Source organism: Crotalus tigris, unplaced genomic scaffold (genome assembly GCF_016545835.1).
Source record: "Crotalus tigris isolate CLP2741 ecotype Arizona unplaced genomic scaffold, ASM1654583v1 scf7180000024302.2721777, whole genome shotgun sequence".
Classification (NCBI taxonomy): Eukaryota; Metazoa; Chordata; class Lepidosauria; order Squamata; family Viperidae; genus Crotalus; species Crotalus tigris.
The window spans coordinates 487,014-505,419 of record NW_024100474.1 but is presented as its reverse complement, the minus strand read 5'-3'; the positions used below and the strand labels follow the sequence as shown (position 1 = coordinate 505,419).

Here is an 18,406-nt window from a genome sequence, read left to right as displayed (position 1 = left end):
ATGGGTGGACTTCAACTCCCAGAATTCCTCAGCCGCATTAACTCTGGATGGGGTTGGGCTCCCCAAGACAGATTCGACATGCAACTTGGGGGTCTTCCTGGACTCAGGAAGAATAGATTTCCAATCTAAGAGCTGAGGTGGCGCAGCAGTTAGAGTGCAAGTACTGCAGGCCACTTTAGCTGACTGTGTTCAGCAGGTCAGCGGTTCAAATCTCACCGGCTCAAGGTTGACTCAGCCTTCCATCCTTCCGGGGTAGGTAAAATGAGGACCCAGATTGTTGGGGGCAATGCAAATATATATATATATATATATACATTGCTTACTGGTGTACACCGCTTAGAGAGTGCTTGCACTTAAAGCGGTATATACGTCTCATAAATAAATAAATACATTTGGGGAGCGGGTCAAGCTATTCTCCAAAAGCCCCTGAAGGCAGGACAAGAAACAACGGATGGAAACTCATCAAGAAAAAAAAGAACGAAGGAGAAATTTCCTAACAGTGAGAACTGTTAACCAGTGGAACGGCCTGCCACCAGAAGTCGTGGGTGCTCCAACACTGGAAGTTTTCAAGAAGAGACTGGACAGCCACTTGTCTGAAATAGCACTAGCAATAGCCCGTAGACTTATATACCGCTTCACACTGCTTTTGCAGCCCTGTCTAAGCGGTTTACAGAGTCAGCCTATGAGCCCCCAGCAATCTGGGTCCTCATTTTATGGACGCCGGAAGGCTGAGTCGATCTGGAGCCGGTCAAGATCAAACTGCTGGCAGTGGGCAGAATTAGCCTGCAATGCTGCATTCTAACCACTGCGCCACTGGGGCTCTTACAAGAGGAAGGAAGGAAGGAAGGAAGGAAGGAAGGAAGGAAGGAAGGAAGGAAGGAAGGAAGGAAGGAAAAGGAGAAAGAAAAAAGGGGGGAGGGAAGGAAGGAAGGAAGGAAGGAAGGAAGGAGAGGAAAGAAGAGGGAGAGAGTCAGAGGAAGAAATAATCAAGAAAATATTGGAATGTGCAGAGATGGACAGACTAACTATGAGGCTGAAAGACAAAGAAGATACAGACTACTATCAAATTTGGAACTTATTTTATGTTTGGTTAGAGCAGTGGTTCTCAACCTTTTTAATGCCGCGACCCCCAACCGGTCGTAAGTCGAAGACTACTCAACCGGTCGTAAGTCGAGGACTACTCAACTGGTGCAGCACCGTTTGCAGACTGGGACTTTTGGCGGGCTCAGCAGGGCAGAGACAGCCTGGACAATTCCTATTGGCTTTGGAAAGCCAATAGAATGAGACTCTATTCAAGAGAGCCTATTCTATTGGCTTTCAAAAGCCAATAGAATAAGAGGGAGTAGCACAGCTAAGGAAAAGGGGGGGAAAATGGCGGACTGCGTTGTTTGGCGACCCCCGTGAAATGGTCGTTCGATCCTAAATGGGGTCCCGACCCACAGGTTGAGAACCACTGGGGTAGAAAAAAGAAGGAAGGATTAGGAATTGAACATGTATTAGCTTAGCAAATTCCAGACCACTTGTTGATTGGAAAAATTAATATATGTTGATGATAAAAAATTAATAAAAAAAAATTAAAAAAAAAGAAAAAAAAGAAGAGGCAGAGAAAAAGAGAAGGGAAATAAGAGGCGGAGGGAGCAGGAGAGAAAGAAAAGAATGGAGAAAGAAGGGAAGGAAGGAGAGAGTAGAGGGAATGGCACTGAAAAAATTGCCCCCCAAGCCACAGCCGAGCAAGACACCTGCCTGCCCGCCCATCCATGCTCTTCCTCCTGTCCGAGGTTTTCATTGTTGTGAGCGTTTCTGTTGAGGATTGGCAGCGGGGGTGGGGTGGGGGGTATTTGGTTTTTATTCCCCCCCCCCATCTGCTGGGTGGTTGCAGCAGGTTTTGGTCACTTCACCTGACCCTGGGACACGGTGACCGTCATAAATATGAATCAGTTGCCAAGCATCTGAATGTAAATCACAAGACCCTGGAGAGGCTGCAACATTCCAGCTGATCGCTCAGCAGAAGCCCCAGGATCAGTGCTGAGCTCCAGATGATTGGTGCTTCTTCAGGGCTCAGCAGAAGCACCAGGATCAGGACCAAGCTCCAGGTGGAGCCTGGCGCTGATCCTGGCACTTCCACTGAGCCCTGACAGCCCTGCAGCTCCAGCCGTCTCTCGCTCAGGTTTGTGCGGTGCTGCCATTGGTTCAGCTCAATCCCCTCCCCCGCTACCCCTTTTCTAGGATGGTCGCGTACCACCTGCCAGGTGTAAATGTACCACAGGTAGTACCTGTACCACTGGTTGAAAAGCCCTGGACTAGATGACCTCCGAGGTCCCTTCCAGTTCGGTTATTCTATTCTATTTTCTATTCTATTTTCTATTCTATTTTCTATTCTATTTTGTTCTGTTCTATTCTATTTTCTATTCTTTTCTATTTTCTATTCTATTTTCTATTCTGTTCTATTCTGTTCTGTTCTGTTTTATTCTATTCTATTTTGTATTCTATTTTGTATTCTATTCTATTCTATTTTCTATTCTATTTTCTATTCTATTTTCTATTCTATTTTGTTCTGTTCTATTCTATTTTCTATTCTTTTCTATTTTCTATTCTATTTTCTATTCTGTTCTCTTCTGTTTTATTCTATTCTATTTTCTATTCTATTTTCTATTCTATTTTGTTCTGTTCTATTCTATTTTCTATTCTTTTCTATTTTCTATTCTATTTTCTATTCTGTTCTGTTTTATTCTATTCTATTTTCTATTCTATTCTATTTTCTATTCTATTTTCTGTTCTATTCTGTTCTATTCTGTTCTATTCTATTCTATTCTATTCTATTCTATTCCGTAGTTCTATTCTATTCTGTTCTGTTCTGTTCTATTCTATATCCTATCCTATCCTATCCTATCCTATCCTATCCTATCCTATCCTATCCTATTCCTTCATGTTCCCACCCATCCCTGACACAGGGATGACACAGAGTCGGAACCCCTTGCTTAAAAAAAAGGGAGAAGGACCTCCTCCACCACCCCCAATTCCTGCAAGCTGCCCGCACCCCCCACTCCCACCCAGAGCCTTGCATGGGCTGCTAAAACCCAGGATGACGGCCACAACGTGGGAAAGGCAGGCCTCTCTGGAGGGCAGGAAATTAAGAAAAGATGTTTTCCCCACCCGGACAATGCCTCTCTTGTCCTTCAAGACCCCCCCCCCACACACACACATACACACATCTTTTTTGCAGATGCTGAGGGGTGGGTGGGTTCTCTGCTTTGGTCTCAGCCGGTCTCCTTCTTTTAATTGCTCTGTTGGTTTCAAAGGCAGGAAACCTCACTGGGAGGGGGGGTGAAGGTGAAGAGTTGGAGACCCCTTCAAGAGGACCCTTCCCTGCAGCTCTTTGGCAAATGGCAGGCAGGCAGAAGTAAGAAGAGAGTAGAATAGAAATTAAATGAATAGAATAGAATGGAATAGAATGGAATGGAATGGAATGTATTGGAATGGAATGGAATGGAACGGAACGGAACGGAACAGGATAGAATAGAATAGAATAGAATAGAATAGAATAGAATAGAATAGAATAGAATAGAATAGAATAGAATAGAAATTAAATGAATAGAATAGAGTAGAGTAGAGTGGAGTGGAATGGAATGGAATGGAATAGGATAGAATAGAATAGAATAGAATAGAATAGAATAGAATAGAATAGAATAGAATAGAAATTAAATGAATAGAATAGAATAGAACAGAACAGAACAGAACAGAATAGAATAGAAATGGAATAAATGGAACAGAATAGAATAAAATAGAAATTAAATGAATAGAATAGAATAGAAATAGAATAACAGAGCTGGAAGGGACCTCAGAGGTCTTCTAGTCCAGCCCCATGTCAGGAAGCAAACTCAATACCACTTCAGACAAACGGTTGTCCAAAAAAGCCTCCAGTGTTGGAGCATTCCCAGCTTCTGGTGGCAGGGCGTTCCCCTGCTTCCAGGGGCCCAGAGAAGACCATCCTTCTTAGGGCCCCCAAAGCCCCAACTCTTAGCCCCACTCACCCACAACAAGCCACACATTTGCCCACGTTGCTCCCCAGACTGTGGCAGCCCACAGACAGCAGACTTACGCAAATGGAAGCCCCCTTTGGACCGTCCTCCGTGCACCCTCAGGGGTCTGTCTGCTCGTCCGAGGGACCCCCATTTCTGGCTTGGCACTGACCGCCCCCCTTCTTTCCATCCTAGATTACCGGACGGGGCCCTGCTTCAGCCAGGTGAACAAGCAGATGTGCCAAGGACAGCTGAGCGGCATCGTCTGCACCAAGACCATGTGCTGCGCTACCATCGGCCGCGCCTGGGGCCACCCCTGTGAGATGTGTCCGGCCCAGCCCCACCCCTGCCGCCGTGGATTCATCCCCAACATCCGTACCGGAGCTTGCCAAGGTCAGTGGCGGTTTTTCCGCTTGAGCCAGCCGGCTTTTCTATACAGTGCCTGGTCCAAAAGGTTGAGATGGCAGCCAGAAGGGTGCATATCAATCAACCAATCAGAATAGAGCTGGAAGGGACTTTGGAGGTCTTCTAGTCCATCCCCCTGCGCAAGCAGGAGGCCCAATATGAGGGCAGGACGAGAAGCAACAGGTGGAAACTAATCAGACAGACAAGTAATAATAATAATAAAGTTGGAAGGGACCTTGGAGGTCGTCTAGTCCAACCCCCTGCTCAGGCAGGAAACCCCAAACCATTTCAGACAAATGGCTGCCCAGTCTCTTCTTAAAAACTTCCAGTGTTGGAGCATTCACCGCTTCTGGAGGCAAGGAGTTCCACTGGCTAATTGTTCTCCCTGTCAGGAAGTTTCTCCTTAGTTCACTGCTTCTGGAGGCAGGTGGTTCCACTGGTTAATCAAGAAGAGAAGCAACCTGGAATTAAGGAGAAACTTGCCGACAGGGAGGACAATTAACCAATGAAAAAACTTGCCACCAGAAATTATGGGCGCTCCATCATTGGAGATTTTTAAGAAGACATTGGAGGGCCACAAAGGGAGTCAACCTATTCTCCAAAATGCCTGAAGGCAGGAGAAGAAGCAACGGATGGAAACTCAACAAGGAGAGAAGCAACCTGGAACTAAGGAGAAACTTCCTGACAGTGAGAACAATTAACCAGTGGAACAACCTGCCTCCAGAAGCGGTGAATGCTCCAACACTGGAAGTTTTTTAAGAAGAGATTGGACAGCCATTTGTCCGAAATGGTGTAGGGTTTCTTGCCTGAGCAGGGGGTTGGACTAGAAGACCTCCAAGGTCCCTTCCAACTTTATTATTCTATTTTGTTCTATACCATCTTGGACAAGCGACTGTCCAATATCTGTTCTTAAAAACCTCCAGTGATGGAGCGCCCACGATTTCGGGAGGCGAGTAGTTCCACTGGTTAATTGTCCTCACTTTTAGCAAGTTTCTCCTTAGTTCTAGGTTGCTTCTCTCCTTGATGAGTTTCCATCCGTTGCTTCTTGTCCTGCCTTCAGGCGCTTTGGAGAATAGCTTGACTCCCTCTTCTTTGGGGCAGCCCCTGAGATACTGGAACACAGCTATCATGTCCCCCCTCGTCCTTCTCTTCGTTAAACTAGACATACCCAATTCCAGCAACTGTTCCTTATATGCTTTAGCCTCCAGTCCCCTAATCATCTTTGTTGCTCTTCTCTGTACTCTTTCTAGAGTCTCAATATCTTTTTTACATCGTGGTGACCAAAACTGGATGCAGTATTCCAAGTGTGGCCTTCCCAAGGCCTTGTAAAGTGGTATTAATACTTCACGTGATCTTGATTCTATCCCTCTGTTAATGCAGCCTAGCACTGTGTTGGCTTTTTTGGCAGCTGCAGCACACGGCTGGCTCCTATCTAAGTGATTGTCCACTAGGACTCTCAAGGTCCCTCTCACAGTTGCTACTCCAGATTCCCTTAACAGCCGTGTTACTGACTTAAGAACCGCAGCGATTCGCTTAACGACGGGGGCAAGAAAGGTCGTAAAATGGGCCAAAGCTCCCATAACAGCTGTTCTTGCTGAGCAACAGAAGTTTTGGGGCTGGATCGGGGTCATAAAAAGAGGATATGTAGGGCTCAGGGATGGAAAGCCCATGGTGCTTTTTTCAGGAGTCAAATGGACTTCCTTGTTTTTGGGAAGGCTTTTTGCTTCTCACCCAAGAAGCTTCTTCCGCTCTGACTGGATGGAGGGGAAATGGAAGGATTGATACTTCTTGCAGACAGCCTCCTTTTAGAGAGTCGTTGAGGCCACTTGGAGGTTAGTCTGTGTCCTCAGGGTCGCCGGAGTGGTACAAAGGAACTGCTGAAAGGACGGTGTTGTAGACTGGAGGTAGATGGTGTCCTCGGCAGTTCCAAGAAGCCTCCACATTCAGGACACAGGTAAGCCTCCAAGTGGCCTCAACGACCCTCTAAAACAGACATGTCAAACACAAGGCCCGGAGGCGGCCCGCGAAGTGGTTTCCTGTGGCCCGCAAAGCCATCCTGGAAACAGTGAGGAAACGGCCCCCGTTGCCTTGGCCTTGGCCCAGGCCAGCCGGGAGCCAATGTACAATTTTGTGGTGGCCATCTTTGCTGAAACGCATTCCGTCCTAGCTCCACAAGGCCGTCTGGAAACAGCGAGGAAGCAGCCCCTGGGTGCATGTCGCCTCCACCCCCCGGGTGCATGCTGGGGAGGGGTCACCCTTTGTGGGGAATGAAGAAATGCACCATCGCCTGGACAAGGGGGGACAGGATAGCAGTATTCCAATATCTCAGGGGCTGCCATAAAGAAGAGGGAGTCAAGCTATTCTCCAAAGCGCCTGAAGGCAGGACAAGAAGCAACGGATGGAAACTAATCAAGGAGAGAAGCAACCTAGAACTAAGGAGAAACTTCCTGATAGTTGGAACAATTAACCAGGGGAACAACCTGCCTCCAGAAGTGGTGAATGCTCCAACACTGGAAGTTTTTAAGAAGAGACTGGACAGCCCTTTGTCCGAAATGGTGTAGGGTTTCCTGCCTGAGCAGGGGGTTGGACTAGGTGACCTCCAAGGTCCCTTCCAACTTTACTACTATTACTATTACTATTACTATATGCGGCTTGATGAACTCCGGCGGAGGGGTTTCAGCAGGCAGTGAGGCTCCTCCATTGGACCATGCCTTGGCGCTTGCCCCGGTCCCACTCCCTTCTGCCAGAGACCCTCAGATCTGTCCCACTCCTGCCCAGGCCCCCACAGGCCCCCTTGACGCGAATGATGTAGAACTGGCCATGCCCACCCAGTAGGCCACACCCACTCCATCCACACCCACCCAGTAGGGCACCCCCCCCCAGGGCAACCATAATGCTGATGCAGCCCTCAGTGAAATGGAGTTTGACACCCCTGCTCTAAAAGAAGGCAAATGACCAGCAGTCTGCAAGGAGTATAAATCCTTCCCTTCCTCACCATCCGGTCAGAGGCGAAGAAGCTTCTTGGCTGAGAAGCGAAATGTCTTCAAAGAAAAGGCTCCACCCCCAATTGCAACGCTCAGGTGACCCTGAGGACATAGATAAACTTCCAAGCGGCCTCAATGACCCTCTCAAAGAAAGGCAAATGACCAGCTCTCTGCAAGGAGTATCAATCCTTCCCTTCCCCACCATCCCGTCAGAGCCGAAGAAGCTTCTGGGATGAGAAGGGAAATGTCTTCAAAGAATAATAAGAAAGTTCCATGATGACACACATAAATCTCCAAGTAGCTTCAACGCCTCTCTAAAGAAAGGCAAATGACCAGCTTTCTGCAAGGAGTATCAATCCTTCACTTCCCCACCATCCAGTCAGAGCCGAAGAAGCTTCTGGGAGGACAAGGGAAATGTCTTCAAAGAAAAAAAACAAGGAAGTCCAATGACCTCCTGAAAAAAAAAGGACCTTTGGGACGTCCGTGACCCAGAGGACAGAGAACTTCCATAGACAGGTGGATGGGTGGAAGAGCTTCCGGATGGCGTTCCTGCCCTCCGAGGCCCCTGTCCCGTCTTCTCCCGGGCAGGCGGGCTCACTCAGGGCTGGGGGTCCTGCTCTCTCCCTGCAGATGTGGACGAGTGCCAAGCCATCCCCGGGCTGTGCCAAGGGGGCAACTGCCTCAACACGGTGGGCTCCTACGAGTGCAAGTGCCCGGCCGGTCACAAGCAGAGCGAGACCAGCCACAAGTGTGAAGGTGAGGAAGCCCAGGGTGGGTTCGGGGGGGGGGGAAACGGAGGGTGCAAGGGGGCCTCTTCTCCAGGCTGTCCAGAGGGATAGAAAGGTGCCCTGTGGTTGCAAAGAGGCCATCGCTCCGAAGACGATTGGAGAGGGTGAGAAACTCTGCACATGCTCGGGGCAACTGAGCATAAATCGATTAGATACAGAAATAAATATAGAGATGTAGATATATAGATGGATACATATAAATATATAAATAGATTATATATAGTTATAGAGATAAATGTAGATATATATATATATATATATAGAGAGAGAGAGATAAATATAAATATATAGATTAGATATAGAAATAGAGAAGTGTAGAGATATAGATATATAGATGTATAAGTATAAATATAGAAATAGAGTTATATCTAGTTGTAGAGATAGATATAGAGTTATAGATATAGATATGCAGATATAAATATAAAGATTAGATATAGAAATAGAGAAATGTAGAGATAGAGATAGAGATATATAGATATAAATATAAATATATAGATATAGATATAATATCAATATTGATAGAGAGATATAGATATAATAAATAGATATAAATATGAAGATATAGATATGCATATAGATATGGATATAGAGATATAGATATAATCTATAGATGTATAGATATAAATATAAATATATAGATATAGATATAATATCAATATTGATAGAGAGATATAGATATAATATATAGATATAAATATGAAGATATAGATATGCATATAGATATGGATATAAAGATATAGATATAATCTATAGATGTATAGATATAAATATAAATTTATAGTAGCTATAGATATAAATGTAGAGATATAAATATATAGATTGGATATAGAAATAGAGAAATGTAGAGATAGAGATATATAGATATAAATATATAGATATAGATATAATATCAATATTGATAGAGAGATATAGATATAATATATAGCTATAAATATGATATAGATATAAATGTAGATATAGATAGATAGATAGATATAGATATAGATGTATAGATATAAATATAAATATATAGATTAGATATATAGATATATAGATATAAATGTAAAGATATAGATATATAGATATAGATATAATGTATAGATATAAATATAGAGATTAGAAATATAGATATAAATGTAGAGATAGAAATATAGATATAAATATATAGATATAAATATATTCAAGATGACGAATGGGACTTCGTCGAAACGTTGCCAAGACACTTCCAATTTTACGCGGGAGAAAACCCGAATAACCAAAGACCTACATACAAACACCCGCAAAAACCTCAGAAAACAAATATATTTAAATATTTATATATTTATATTTATATCTATATTTTATCTCTACATTTATATCTATATTTCTAATCTATATATTTATATCTCTACATCTATATCTATATAGAGATAAATATATAACCTATAGATGTATAGATATAGATATAAATATATAGATTAGATACAGGTATAGATATAAATGTAGAGATATAGATACATAGATACATAGAAGTAGAAGCAGGTAGATAAATGGATCTGCTGATGCTTTATTTAAGCTACATTTGTGTGTCAGGGATTGTCTGACCTGTGTAGACGCCCTACACTGAATAAAACGCGCACCCTCTTTCCTCCCGGCCGGTTCTTAAGACTGGGCTCCCCAAGGGGGTCTGTCCCCCCAGGGCCGGGTCTTTCCTGGGTACGGATGGCTTGGCTTATTATCAGCCCAAACTGTGGCCAGGCGCAGCTGATTAATCACCATCTCCTCCTCCCCAGATGCGGACGAGTGCAGCAGCACCCCCAGCGTTTGCAATGGCGGAGAGTGTACGAACACGGTGGGCAGCTACGTCTGCGCCTGCCCACGAGGCTTCATGACCAGCCCGGACGGGTCCCGTTGTGTAGGTAAGCGAGACGCTAATACGGCCCGAGTGGGCCTCAATGTTCCAAGTGGCAAGGAGTCCCAAGGGTAAGAGGGATGCTGGCACAGTGGTTAGAGTGCGGTACTGCAGGCTACTTCTGCTGACTGCCAGCTGCCAGCAGTTTGGCAGTTCAATCCTCTCACCGGCTCAAGTTGGACTCAGCCTTCCGTCCTTCCGAGGTCGGTGAAAGGAGGACCCAGATGGTTGGGGGCAAATACGCTGACTCTGCAAACCGCTTAGAGAGGGCTGTGAAAGCGCTGTGAAGCGGCATATAAATCTACGTGTTGTTGCTCTTCTCTTCTTCCTTCCCTTCTTCTTCTCCTGCTTGAGCAGGGGGCTGGACTAGAAGACCTCCAAGGTCCCTTCCAGCTCTATTCAGATTCTGATTCCCTCTCCTTCCTTCACGCCTTTTTCTTTCTACCTTTCTTTTCTTTCCTTCCCTCTACTCTCTCCTTCCTTCTCTTCTTTTTCTCCATTTTCCCCTTCTCTCCTGCTATTTCCATCTCTTATTTCCCTTCTCTTTTTCTCTCCCTCTTCTTTCCTTCCTTACTCCCTCCTTTTTATTTCTTCTTTTTGTTCTTTCCCTCCCTTCCTTCCCTTCCTTCCTTCCTTCCTTCCTTCCTTCCTTCCTTCCTTCCTTCCTTCCTTCCTTCCTTCCTTCCTCCCTCTTATAAGAGTTGGGATGGTGCTGTGATTAGAATGCAACATTGCAGGCTAACTCACTGCCCACTGCCAGCAGTTCGATCCTGACCAGCTCAAGGTTGACTCAGCCTTCCGTCCTTCCGAGAGCGGTAAAAGGAGGATCTCCTGCCTTGTGCAGGGGGTTGGTCTAGAAGACCTCTGAGGTCCCTTCCAGCCTAGGGTTCTAGGTTCTCTGTTCTACTTCAGAAAAGAAGCTCTGAGCTTGGAGAACCAGCTTATCCCTTATATGTGGGGAGGTGCCTGGCCACTCAAGTGAACCGCTTGGGGTTAACTATTTCTGGATTTCACAGTCAGCCATACAGCTGTTTCCTTTGTGGAATTATCCCATGATAATGAGAATGAAAAGAAGGACTAAAGGTGCCATGGTAGTAGCCTTCCAATATCTCAGGGGCTGCCCCAAAGAAGAGGGAGTCAAGCTGTTCTCCAAAGCACCAGAAAGGCAGAACAAGAAACAACGGATGGAAATTAATCAAGGAGAGAAGCAACCTGGAACTAAGGAGGAATTTCCTGACAGTGAGAACAATTAACCAGTGGAACAGCTTGCCACCAGAAGTTGCGGGTGCTCCAACACTGGAGGTTTATAAGAAGAGAATTGACAGCCATTTGTCTGAAATGGTATACTGAGCAGGGGGCTGGACTTGATGACCTCCAAGGTCCCTTTCCAACTCAATTACTCTGTTCCGTTCCATTCTAGCAACGCAGAAGGAGCCAGATTTTTGTGGGGTATGTGTGTGTATGTGTGTGTGTGTGTGTGTGAGCTAATCCTTTGCAAATAAAGCTTCTGTTCTCCTCTTTGTTGATGGGATGGGGGAGACAAAAATATGGAATGCAGGTTTGGCTAAATGCCTTCTCACTCTCCCACCCTCTCGTCCTAACCAGAAAATTCCTTTTCTAATAACTTCCTTGTTTTGCGTTGTAATTTTATTGGCTGGGCTGCCAGGAATGGCCTCCCCCCCCCATTTTCTTGCAGCTGCTCCTAAGGACTATAAGCCCCCTAAAGCTTTCCCTTCCCTGTCTGGATCCCAAACTGGAAACCCCCCCCCCTTCCTCCCCATCAGCCAGAGGTGAACAATGCACCCCGGCTGAAATAGGACAAAGATCTGTTTTTTTGAGAGAGAGAGAGGTTGGACAAAAGCAAACATCTGCCAAAGTTGAAGTCCTTGCAGGCTGCTTAAAACAATAAATTTATTTATTTAGTGTATGGCGTAACATCCATGGACTTACAACAGGTATTAACATTCCGCCTAGATTAAAAACACAGCAAAATATGAATGTTAAAAAAAAGATTTATGTTCAAATACCAATGTCTAGGCCAGGGATAGGCAACCTTGGCTCTTTTATGACTCGTGGACTTCAACTGGCTCAGGAATTCTGGGAGTTGAAGTCCACGAGTCATAAAAGAGCCAAGGTTGCCTATCCCTGGTCTAGGCCAGTGGTGGCGAACCTATGGCACGGGTGCCAGAGGCGGCACTCAGAGCCCTCTCTGTGGGCACGTGCGCCGTCGCCCCAGTCCTAGGCCTTTTCACTTTAGGCCTCCACTGCCATGTGCAAAAAAAAAAACACAAAAAAACCCAAAAGGTTCAATCAATGAGTCAATTTCAACTTCTCGCGTAAAAAAAAGATCTTGCAAATTTGGAATTGATTGATTGAACTTTTTAGTCCCACCCAGTCTGCTGTTACCACCGCAGCCATGCCCAGCCAATGGGCCACACCCACCCAATGGGCCACACCCACCCGGCACTCGACAATGCATAAGTGGGTTTGGGGTTGCAGTTTGGGCACTCAGTCTCTAAAAGGTTCACCATCACTGGTCTAGGCCATCTAATCATTGAAATGCAGAATTGGTTATCTGGAAAAAAATAAATGGAATAGAATGGAATGGAATGGAATAGATAGAATAGAGTAGAGTAGAGTAGAGTAGAGTAGAGAATAGAAAACAAAATATAGAATAGATATAAAATAGAATAGAATAAATATAGTATAGAATAGAATAGAATAGAATAGAATAAATACAGAATAGAATAGAATAGAATAAATACAGAATAGAATAGAATAGAATAGAATAGAATAACAAAGTTGGAAGGGACCTTGGAGGTCATCTAGTCCAACCCCCTGCTCATGCAGGAAACCCTATACCATTTCAGACCAATGGCTGTCCAATCCCTTCTTAAAAGCCTCCAGTGGGGGAGCATCCACAACTTCTGGAGGCAGGTAGTTCCACTGGTTAATTGTTCTCACTCTCAGTTCCAGGTTGCTTCTCTCCTCGATCAATTTCCATCTGTTGCTTCTTTTTTCTCCCTTCAGGCGCTTTGGAGAATAGCTTGACTCCCTCTTCTTTGGGGCAGCCCCTGAGATACTGGAATAAGATACATATAGTCCTTGACTTATAAACATTCATTTACTAACCGTTCGAAGTTACAACAGCACTGAACAAAGTGACTTATGACCATCGCAGCATCCCCGCGGTCACGTGATCAAAATCCGGACGCTTGGCAACTGTCTCATATTTACGACGGTCGCAGCGCCCCCCCCCCAAGGGTCACGTGATCCCCTTTTGCAACCTTCTGGGAACCCAGATTCCCTTAACAACCACGTCGCTAACTTAACCACTGCAGTTGATTCACGTAACCACTGTGGGAAAAAAAGGTCGTAAAATGGGGCAAAACCCACTGAACAACTGCCTGGCTTAGCAACAGAACTTTTGGACTAGTTGTCCATGAACCGAGGACTCTCTGTGCTAAGATGTCACCAAGATTTAAAGCACAGTAAAATATGAATGCTGAAAGGATCTGTATAAATCAGTGGTTCTCAGCCTGTGGGTCGGGACCCCATTTGGGGTCGAACAACCATTTCACGGGGGTCGCCAAACAACGCAGTCCGCCATTTTTTCCCCTCTTCCTTAGCTGTGCTACTCCCTTTTATTCGATTGGCTTTTGAAAGCCAATAGAAGAGACTCTTTTGAATAGAGTCTGATTCTATTGGCTTTCCAAAGCCAACAGGAATTGTCCAGGCTGTCTCTGCCCTGCTGAGCCCACCAAAAGTCCCATTCTGCAAACGGGGCTGCACCAGTTGAGTAGTCCTCGACTTACGACCGGTTGAGTAGTCCTCGACTTACGACTGGTTGGGGGTCGCAGCATTAAAAAGGTTGAGAACCACTGGTCTAGGGAAATCTGGTGGAAAACGAAAGGACTCTTACGAATTAGCAGAGAGATTTATTGCGCAGGTTCAGAAGCAATAACACAAGCAATTCTGAACCCCGAGGGCGGATTCAGACTTCAGTTTTATACTTTTTCTCAGGAACAAAGGAATACACATTGTAATACATTAGGTTCATTTCTCACGGGTATACAATGGAGAGTTTGCTACATACATTGTTTCCAAGTGCAATGCGCATTAGGTTAGTCACATACTAACACAGCACTATTCCAGGAATTATGCAGACACATCATTATTCTAGTGATTGTTCATTATTCCATATTAGCAGGGGTCTTCAAACGTGGCCCTTTTATGACTTGTGGACTTTGACTCCCAGAATTCCTCAGCCAGAATGGGGGAACCATGGCCCTTTTATTACTTGTGGACTTCAATTCCCAGAATTCCTCAGCTCTTTTATGACTTGTGGACTTCAACTCCCAGAATTCCCTCAGCCAGCCATGCTAGGTAAGGAATTCTGGGAGTTGAAGTCCACAGGTCATAAAAGGGCCATAGTTTCCCCATGCTGGCTGAGGAATTCTGGGAGTTGAAGTCCACAGGTCATAAAAAGGGCCAAGTTTGAAGACCCCTGGTCTAGGGCATCTAACTATTGAAATGCAGCATTTTTTATCTGAAAAAAGATCAGTTCCAGGGCTGGCATAAGCCCTTAGCCCGTCGCGATGTGATCTACAATTTGATGTGAGACTCTGCAGTCAGACTGAGGGGTGCAGGGGGCTGTACCCCATTTATACAAAGAATTCCCGCAGGTGCCACGCCGGGTGGCAGTTAAAGAACCTTGTCAGAAGTAAAAGGAAGGAAGGTAAAGTTGGTTGGGTTGATCCTGATTACGATAGGACACGTTTTTAGATGAAGCTCTGATAGCTCTTTAGAGAGAAAGAGAGAAAAGAGAGAGAGAAAAAGAGTCACAGAGGCAGAAGGAGAGAAAGAGGGAGAGAGAGAGAGAGAGAGAAAAAGAAATAGAAAAAGAAAGAGTGAGGGAGAGATAGGAAGAGAGGGTTCAGAAAGAGAGGAAGAGAAAGAGAGACAGGAAGAAAAAGAAAGAAAGAGAAAGACAGAAAGAGAAAGAAAAAGAGAAATAGAAAGAGAGGGAGAAAGAGAAAAAGAAAGAGAGACAGAAAGAAAAAGAGAGAAAGAGAAGACAGATAAAAAGAAATAGAAAAAGAAAGACGGAGGGAGAGAGGAAGAGAGAGAGATAGACAAAAAGAAAGAAAGAGACACACAGAGAGGGGGGAGCAGAAAGAGAGGAAGAGAAAGGGAGATAAACAAAGAGAGAGAGAGAGAAAGACAGAAAGAGAGAAACAAAAAGAAAGAAAAAGAGAGATGGAGAAAGAGAAAAAGAAAGGGAGAGACAGAAAGAAAAAGAGAGATAGACAAAAAGAGAAAGAGAAAAAGAAAGAGGAAGAAAGAGAAAAAGACAAAAAGAGAGAGAGAGAGAAAGAAAGGCAGAAAGAGAGAGAGAGAGAAAGAGAGATTTCTACTTTGAATTGAAGAATTGGCACAGCTAATAGAAAAACTCTCAAGACCTGTAGCTGTTCAGCCCTGTTGGGAGCAAACATTTACCAGTCTTGTTTGCAAAGAGAAGCGGTCCGGGTTCAAATCTTGGTGGGGAGGCTGGGAAGGGTCAAAGGTCAAGACTGGGAAAAGATGCCGGCCAGCAGGAGTTATGTCTGCAGTCAGTCCAGCTTCTCCGTTGTGATGTGTTTCATTTGCCCGCTCACTTGGTCTTCTCCGCAAAGGCAGCCCCTTCTCTGGCCTTGGAAGCTGGCTGGGGTGGTTGTGCTCGGATAGGACACCACTAGGAAATCCCCAAAGCTGTAGAAGCCCCCCCCAAGAAGATAAGAGCAAATGGAGGGGGGGGGGGAAATCCCTATTCAGACTGACTGTTCCCTTGGAGAACTGAAGAGAGATGTTGAGGAGAACACGAAGCAGGGTCTGTCCTGATTCCTCCAGGGAAAGGAGACCACCAAGAAGGTTGCAGAGTTGACCGAGAAGTAAAATGGAGGTGGTTGGTGGATTACAGGCTACAGACATGGAATAAAATGTGCAATGAAGCACTGAAACGATAAACAAGGATCTTGAATTTAAAATTCAATTAAAATAAAAAATAATCAAGGAGAGAAGCAACCTAGAACTAAGTAGAAACTTCCTGACAGTGAGAACAATTAATCAGTGGAACAGCTTGCCTCCAGAAGCAGTAAGTGCTCCTACACTGGAAGTTTTTAAGAAGAGACTGGACAGCCATTTGTCCGAAATGGTGTAGGGTTTCCTGCCCGAGCAGGGGGTTGGACTAGATGACCTCCAAGGTCCCTTCCAACTTTACTACTACTATTATTATTATTATTACTTGCTTTCCTCTTCTCTCTCTCTCTCTCTCTCTCTCTCTCTCTCTCTCTCTTCTCTCTCCTCTCTCTCTATCCTTCTTTCTTGTTCCCTCCTTTCTCTTTCTCTCTATCCCTCTCTGTGTTACTGTTTTCCTTTCTTTATCCCCCTACTTCCCCCTCTCTGTTTCTCTTTCTTTTTCTCATTTTCTCTGTTTCTCTTTCTCTCTTTCTCTATCCCTGTCTCTGTTTCTCTTTCCCTCTTTCTCTCTCTCTCTCTCTCAATCCCCCCGTTTTTCTTTCCCTTTTTCCTTCTCTATCCTGGTCTCTCTCTCTCTCCCTCTCTTTGTTTCCCCCCCCCCTCTTTCTCTCTTTCTTTCTCTCATTCTCTCTCTCTGTGTTTCTCTTTTCCATTTTCCTTCTCTCTCGTTCTCTCTCACTCTCTCTCTCCCCCCTTCTCTGTCTGGCTTTGTCTGAGCAAAGGAGACAGAGAGGAAGAATTACAGTCTCGGAGCAAGGATGGGGTGGGGGCAAATTGTATAAGCATCTGGACCCTGAAGTCTTTTCCCAGCTGCCAAAACGTTGAGCAAATGCCGGGCAGTTTCAATTAGGCCAGCCAGGTTTTAAAAATAACCGAATCCTCCCCAAGGAGGCCTTGGCGTGGCCAGCCGGACTACGTCATGCCCCCACCGGGCCCTTCCCCGGAGCGAACATGTGCCCTAAATGTGCTGTCGCTTGCTGCGATGGACAATATTTTTTCTGGCCAAACTTGAAGAATTTTCTCTGGGAGTTTACGTTGCCTGGACTCAAAGGGTCTTTTGTTCCCGAGCACCTGGGAGGGACTTCTCAGCGTCCCTTCACTTTGCCGGATTAAAGATATCTTTGTGGTCCCGATTAGGAACTGGAGACCCCCCCCCCTAGGAATAGTTCGAAATGCTCAATTTTTCCAAAAGGAACAGAGCCTTTTCTGATAGGCTGCCATATTGTTTTTTTCGCCCGTTGCCTGCAGGAAATCACATAAAGGAACTCTTTAACCGTGGGGAATGAGCAACAAAGATGATTAGGGGACTGGAGGCTAAAACATATAAGGAACAGTTGCTAGAATTGGGTATGTCTAGTTTAAAGAAGAGAAGGACAAGGGGGGACATGATAGCAGTCTTCCAATATCTCAGGGGCTGCCCCAAAGAAGAGGGAGTCAAGCTATTCTCCAAAGCGCCTGAAGGCAGGACAAGAAGCAACGGATGGAAACTCATCAAGGAGAGAAGCAACCTAGAACTAAGGAGAAACTTCCTGACAGTGAGAAGAATTAACCAGTGGAACAGCCTGCCTCCAGAAGCAGTAAATGCTCCAACACTGGAAGTTTTTAAGAAGAGACTGGACAGCCATTTGTCCGAAATGGTGTAGGGTTTCCTGCCCGAGCAGGGGGTTGGACTAGATGACCTCCAAGGTCCCTTCCAACTTTACTACTATTATTATTATTATTATTGTCTTCCCCACGGACCCGTTTGGAAAACAAAAGCATGCCTGAATTTTATCTGACGGTTTTGAAAGCTGCTCATCCCAGCTTCCCAACCGGATGCTTTTTTCCCCCTCGGTGCTTAGTGGGAAATAAAGTCTTGATGTCTCCGCGTTACGTGGGGATAATCCTAAGGTGACCAACTTTTTTACAATGAAAAGGAGGACACAAATAAATTGAAGAAAAAAATATCGTCAATAAAAGAAACATTTTATTCATTCCAACAATAATACAGACCACTTGCATGTGCCAAGTTTGCCGACGGGGTGTTTTGGCACGCTCAGCAGCACATGCACATGCAAAAGTTGAAAAAAAAAACATCAAAAAATGGTGCCGGAACGCCATTCTGAGCATTCTATGAGAAAAAAAAAAGCCCTGCAGATTAGTCTTCAACTGTCAAAAAGGAGGACATGTAGGAGGACACTTTTCGAGGCAGGACAGAACTTACAAAAGGAGGACGGTTGGTCACCTTAATAATACAACCGTTCATTTAGTGACTGAAGTTACAACGGCACTAAAAAAAAAAATATTAATGACTGTTTTGCACACTTACGACCGTCAAAATTT

At 45.0% G+C, this 18,406-nt stretch overlaps 1 protein-coding gene across 1 annotated transcript in view; it reads left to right on the top strand.

Annotated features, from left to right (window-relative positions):
• The window catches only part of FBN3 (fibrillin 3), a 169,788-nt gene that overhangs the window by 22,420 nt on the left and 128,962 nt on the right, over positions 1-18,406 (top strand). The window contains 3 exon segments of the mRNA XM_039324520.1: positions 4,215-4,412; positions 8,039-8,164; positions 9,948-10,073. Coding sequence (XP_039180454.1) covers positions 4,215-4,412; positions 8,039-8,164; positions 9,948-10,073 — 450 coding nt within the window.